The sequence below is a fragment of the Atta cephalotes genome (genome assembly GCF_000143395.1).
Source record: "Atta cephalotes unplaced genomic scaffold scaffold00016, whole genome shotgun sequence".
NCBI lineage: Eukaryota > Metazoa > Arthropoda > Insecta > Hymenoptera > Formicidae > Atta > Atta cephalotes.
This window is the reverse complement of record NW_012130080.1, coordinates 4805292-4811592: the sequence shown is the minus strand read 5'-3', so window position 1 is coordinate 4811592 and position 6301 is coordinate 4805292. Positions and strand designations below refer to the sequence as shown.

General features: G+C 32.2%; 2 protein-coding genes across 2 annotated transcripts in view; one reads left to right on the top strand and one right to left on the bottom strand.

Annotated features, from left to right (window-relative positions):
- Positions 1–1130: 1130 nt before the first annotated feature.
- Positions 1131–6301, bottom strand: part of LOC105618352 (tetratricopeptide repeat protein 30A) — a 6202-nt gene continuing 1031 nt past the window's right edge. Inside the window, exons 4-8 of the mRNA XM_012199894.1 lie at positions 5754–6054; positions 5404–5672; positions 2999–3406; positions 2430–2814; positions 1131–1273 (exon numbers count right to left, since the gene is read on the bottom strand). Of these exons, the coding sequence (XP_012055284.1) occupies positions 1131–1273; positions 2430–2814; positions 2999–3406; positions 5404–5672; positions 5754–6054 (1506 nt within the window). The remainder of the gene's footprint in view (positions 1274–2429; positions 2815–2998; positions 3407–5403; positions 5673–5753; positions 6055–6301) is intronic.
- LOC105618351 (nucleolar protein of 40 kDa-like) lies at positions 4322–5398 on the top strand. The gene is made up of 2 exons (XM_012199893.1): positions 4322–4509; positions 4599–5398. The coding sequence occupies exons 1-2, from the start codon at positions 4393–4395 to the stop codon at positions 5253–5255; spliced, it is 774 nt and encodes a 257-aa protein (XP_012055283.1). The 5' UTR covers positions 4322–4392; the 3' UTR covers positions 5256–5398.

The following is a 6301-nucleotide window of genomic DNA, read 5'->3' as shown; positions in this document are numbered from 1 at the left end:
TCCTCCTCTCTCTCTCTCTCTCTCTCTCTCTCTCTATCGCTGACGTAACAGAATCTTTAAACACGTACGTGATTAATCGCTTAAATTTTATGATTGTACGCCGCTACAATTTTCGATAGTAGACAGGGCAGCATTTGACAGTGACTCCGACGAACTAATCTCACCCACGATAACCACATGCACTCAGCAGTCTCAACACTGATGAAACCAGGCACGTGTACCTTCTTTATATATTCTCACGCGGCGATAGAAACCGATGACCAACGATGATCGACGATTTTCGGACCCGCACCTACCTACACTCTCGCGGAGAAGAATGCAAGGATGTCATCGAGATCGACGACAAAGAGATCGAACATAATGCGGAATCGCGACATCGCGACGATTACGATTCGTGTGGACATGCAAGTAAATTAAAATCACCCGCTAGATTCGAAAGAGGTAATCAATGGCTGCGTTCAGCGGACTCAACTGTTTTACTGTTGAGCGAGCGTTCACTGTTATTGATATATTCTTCTAGATCTAAAATCTGATTGGATGATTTAAAAGAATACACTAATAATAGCGAGCGTTTACTCAACTGTTGAATTAAGTCTGTTGAACCGCAGCCAATACATAGTGAATCATTACATTCTTATTTGCACCAATCTAAGTTGGATTAATGACGTTGGTCTCCTATTGGTGGAATATGTCAAACAATAGTAGAACATTATCCAACCCAGATCCGCTCAGGTCGAAAACGCAATCCTTTAGTTTTCTATACGTTATAAAAATTATCAAACTCAAAAGACATAGCGATCTTTCAAAAGCAGAGATTTTAAGTTTTAAAACTTTTTTTTATTTAAATTTCATTCATTTTGTTACAGCAAAGTTACAGCTACTTGAATTTGATAGTTCGTAGCACTATAATCCGTTTCTACCAATGTAGATTAACTTTAATCTTGGTTCAATTTATTCTTCGACTTTTTATAATTCTAAAGATTTGAAAAAGAAAGAGTAAATTGATTAAAGATAATCTACGTTGAATACGGTAGAAATGGGCATAAATTTTTCTTCCTAATATTATGCTAATTAAAATAATTATATAAGACGAAATGTAAAGACCTTTCTTTATGCATCTAATTATAAATTTAAGACATTTGCAACTTTAAAAATAATGCCTTGAGATATCGCGCCTCATAAACGACTGTCCGTTTGCCCTGAGGTGAAATGTTTAGCATGTCCTGTACGTCGAACGGCTGGTCGATCACCGTCATTATGTCCTTGCCATAAACTGAAATTTCAGAGAAGCACACAAATATAAATCCATCGTTTAAAATTTACAAGATTAGCCGAACTATATAGCCAAAATTATTGCTAAGTTAATCGTCCAATCGATATCAACTAAAAGTAACATAAATTTATTAATATAACATATATTATATAACATCACGTTATAATTTTACGCTCAACAACTGTAACTGGTATGTAACACAATGGAGAGCGTTAACATTGTTAGCACTTATTATGTCATTCTATCTTTATTTTTCTTTATATTTATTTAATGAATGCTAAAGATAAGTATGATATAAATAGTGCTAATAGCGTTTTTTCCAAACGTAACTCAACTGTTATATAAGATTTATATTGCTATAATTATTAAATGCGAAATTATATCATTGATGTTATATCACTTTTAATTGGTGTCGATTGGGTGATGATTAGTTTCCCGATAAAAAATTTTGTATGCATGAAATATGTATAAACATATTAATATGAAATATGTATACATATAAATACATATAAACATATATAAACGCATAAATATTCATACATGTATAATTATATATAAAATATGTCCACACATGTTCATATATCCTCCTTTCTTTTATAAAATACTTTTTTTATAAAATTATTTTTCAATGTAATAGAAATAATAATAGTAATGTGAAAACATTAAAAATAATTAAAAAGATCATTTCCACATTTTTGGTTTTAGAAAAAAAACAAGCTTGGAAAAATTGCTTATAACTACATAATTATACATAATTTTATGTATAATTATAATTTTTTTTACATTTCTTCAAACAAATAGTATGAAAATTACATTTTTAATTATTTTTAATGTTTTCACAATACTATTATTATTTCTATTACACTAAAAAGTAAGTTTTACAGAAGAAAGAAGAATGTATGAATACATATGGACATATTTCATATATAATTATACATGTTTAGGAATATTTATGCATATTTATGTATGTTCATATATATTTATATATATTCATGCATGAAAAATTTTTTACCGAATTTTGACTAGTACAATTTCTAAATTGTTAATACAATCCATCCCTTTTTTCTTCCATATATTTAACAACAAGAATAATTCCATTCATATTTTAACAAAATATTACAAATAATACTTTACAAATTAATTGAAAGCTATGTACCTTCGCAATGCTCTAAAAATTGAATACATTCCTGCAATGTGGAATCTTTCAGGACCACTAACTGTTTTGCCAATTGCTCCAAGAGCGATAAAAAGCATCTTTTCGCATAGAACCAGGTGTCAGTGCCGAGTTTCTTATTGTAGGGCTCCAGACTCTTCATTACTCGCGATATGCCGAATTCGAAATTACCCTTGGAACAGTATAGTGTCCCGATTACTAGATTCACGATGCACAAATGAAAAAGTTTCTTGTCCTGATCTTCAAATGATACCGCTTCTTCTTCTTTCTCAATCTTCTTCATCAGTTCTTCAGCCTCTGCGTTTTGTGAGGTCATGATATAGCTGACGCAGAGGTTTGCAAGGACTATAGCGCTCACGTCCAGGATCTGCAAATAGATTGCAAGATTAGTCAGATTATGGCAAAAAGAAAAAAATCATAATATTAGAGAAATCAGAATTCATCACAAGATCATCATCAAAAATATCAAATGATATTTTTCCCAAAATGACTTTTACTTGATCTTATTATGATTATGTTTTATGTGGAGAAATGGTCTTTGTTTCACTAACACTGTCATATTTTTTCTTGACGATCGGTTCATAGAAGCGTGTCGAGTCCTTAAATTTATTCTCCTGCATGAAGAGCGTATGCGCTACATTCAGCTTCCACACGTCGTTATCGTTGCAGAACTCGACACTCTTCTTGAAGATCTTTTCCACCTGGGTGTAATTCTCCAGGTCCCAGTAGATCTTCGCCTGTGCCATTAATACGGGAACGTATCTGTCGAGAGCCTCCTCATAATCGTTCACAGCTTTTTTCACGGCATTATCATCATGATTCAGTCTCGCCTCCTGGACCTGCTTGGTCGCTTTGCGAAGCGCTTCCGTATGCTTGTTAGCGAGATCATCGAATTTGCGATATGCCTCCTCCGGCGAAGTTTGTTGCGTTATTAGCGCGTCCAAAAAGTCGTATAAATACTGAAGAAAGATAATGCAAATTTAAAAATAATTCTAATACTATCAATAAACAAAACATTATTGTATATTAGCTAGGAGTATTAAATCCTTTAATCGAAATTTGCTTAAAAATGTTTACAAAGTAAACTCTATTTTTACAGAATATCTTATTAATCCATAAATAGAATTACTAATTTATTTATATTTCACAATCTCAATTTTCATAATTTTGTTTTATACAAACCAATTATTTATAAGTTTAAGTTTTTTTGTATATAATTTTGGCTAAAATTAGATATTTCTCTTTATCCAGAATTCTTATTTTATCTGTAATGTTTCTATTGATTATTATCAGCATTACATAAAGGGTTCTTGAAGCAAAGGATAATTTACAACAAATGTCATAAATCAATGTTTAAACTAAAAAAACTTTAAACAATGTGTCTAATACTTTTGGCCAAAATTGTAATTAAAAATTTTAAAACTTCTTTTAAAAACAGACAAACAAACTTTAAAAACAAACTTTACTATCTAGCTCTTGAGAGGATATATTTTCTGTTACAAGTTAACATCGTTTTATATGATATTTTTGTTATCCTGGTATTTTCTAAATTAAATAGAATAAATAAATTTATTAAATTAAATAAATATTAGAATATTACATATAAAAAATTGTAATCAGAATTTTATTTTTATTTTTGTTAATTTTCATTTTTGCAAAATATCTAATACTAACACAAAATATCTAATATTACATTTTATATACCATATACCTTTACATTATGAATTCTATGAATTTTAACGTATTTGTAAATACTTTAATCAAAATTTCAATTGTCTCGTTAAAAAATAAAGAATGTCCCCTAACATTGCGTACATATTGATATTACGGCCCTGTGTTTGTTGATAGAAATCTAACCTATAGTGCAATTTTTCTTTTTATTGATTTTACACTTGTTGAAACGTCATCACTCGCATAGGGATGTTTCTTCGACGAGAAATTAAAGATGACGAAGTGCGAACTGAATCAAATATTTCTGGGTGAAGTCGCGTCCGTGCAAAATTACGGAGCCTTCGTCAGAATACCAGGTACCTCGCAGCAAGGCTTAATACACCGATCACAAGTGTGTATTATTACTCTCATGTAATAAATACTAATGACAATAATCTCTGTTGTAATGTAATCCATTGATTTCTATGTAATTTTCATCAGGTAAGCACGGCTCATGTCGACAATGTTGCAGAAGTCTTGCAAAAGGGTGAACGAATCTGGTGTAAGGTGATCTCGGTTGGAGAAGATGGCAAGATAGGGCTGTCTATGAAACACGTGAATCAGGGCAATGGTACGGACCTGGATCCTAACGGCGTGGAACTGCAAAGAGATACGCAACGGAGAAAAAATCCAGGAACGACTCAGCACAAGGCCATACAATTGGAAGCAGTACTGAATACTACATGCACCAAGTGCGGGACCAGAGGACATTTGTCCAAGGATTGTTTCATGTCCCCTGATGGCAAGAAATATGAACTGATTCCAGAAATTGAAGACTTAGAGACTGTCTCGGAACTGGACAGTAAGAACGCAGAGAAAAAAATACAGAAGAAGCATAAATCAAAAAAAAAGAAGAAAAAGTCGAAGAGGAACAAACAATCTATTGATGACAGTGATACAGAAGATAAGGAGAGAAGCAAGAAAAAGAAAGGAAAATTTTCTAAAGAACGCAAGAAGCATAGAAAGAAATGCAGCAGTTCAAGTGATTCCTCCGATAGCTCCTCATCTGACGACACAAAGTCTCGCAAACGGAAACACTCGGATGATCACGAAACTCGTACCAAAAAATGCAAACATTCGAAAACCAAACATTCATAATAATTGTTCCTGTCCTTTTTGTTTATAATTTAATTTGAGTATACCTTGTGTTGCATATAGCTTGTATATAAAATAATAAATGCTGTAAATTGTTTCAAATGCTCAAATTGAAGTCTGATTAATAAAAATGATTAAGAATTAAACTTACTGGCGTCAGATACTTATAAGTCAAATGTACATTTTCAGCCAAGATATCGGCGGCGAGATCATAATACTGATATTTACAGTACAGGAGTAATAAGTTGGCGAAAGTCTCGGGTGGGAACGGGTTTTGTTGCAACAGAAACTGCAGTTTTTCGAATCCTTCACTCGGTTTTGTATCCATATTTATTAACGCCTGATTGTGTAAAGTAACAGCGTCGAGCTCTTCCTCGGAACGCGGTGGCATGTCCGTTAACGCCTCCTTCGCCGCGTCATCTGTAATATTAAGCAAAACATCTGTAATATTAAACAAAACTGTAAAAAGACTTTTCTAAAAAGGCAGTGACACGAAATTACAATTTTGCAATTGGTATTCGATGGCAGCTTTCAGATTGAACGCTTCCGTCAGAGCTGTCTCGTGCAGCGTCAACGTATTCCCGACACTTCGAACTTCAATACCCTCGGTAGCCATCCCTACGCTCAATTCTGGATGCTCCCTTATACCGTGCTCGATAATAGTAGCAATATGTTTCAGGGATGCTGCGTACTCTTTCAATTTGAAATAGCAAAGAGCAACGTTATATGATAAGTGAGGCTTGAATCCTGCAATTTGTAATGCATTCGAAAATTTTTTGAGGGCCTGTTCGTACTTTTCCTCCTAGAAATCGTGTATATACATCAATTAATAATGCTCAACTGATAGTAAACAACTAAGAGTAATATAACATCAATTTTTTTTCAGTCAATAATAACTGTTATATATATATATATATATATATATATATATATATATATATATATATATATATATTAGTTATTATTATTATATTAGTTAGTTAGTTTAGTTAGTTAGTTAAGTTAATTAATTAATTAAGTTTAGTTTTAGTTTTAACGTTTTAACTTTA

What these genes read in the sequence shown, in the direction of transcription:
- LOC105618351 (XM_012199893.1), top strand. Translation starts at nt 4,393, where the DNA reads ATGACGAAGTGCGAACTGAATCAAATATTTCTGGGTGAAGTCGCGTCC. An exon ending in GCTTAATACACCGATCACAA is followed by an intron (nt 4,510 to 4,598) that starts GTGTGTATTATT and finishes AATTTTCATCAG; the next exon opens with GTAAGCACGGCTCATGTCGA.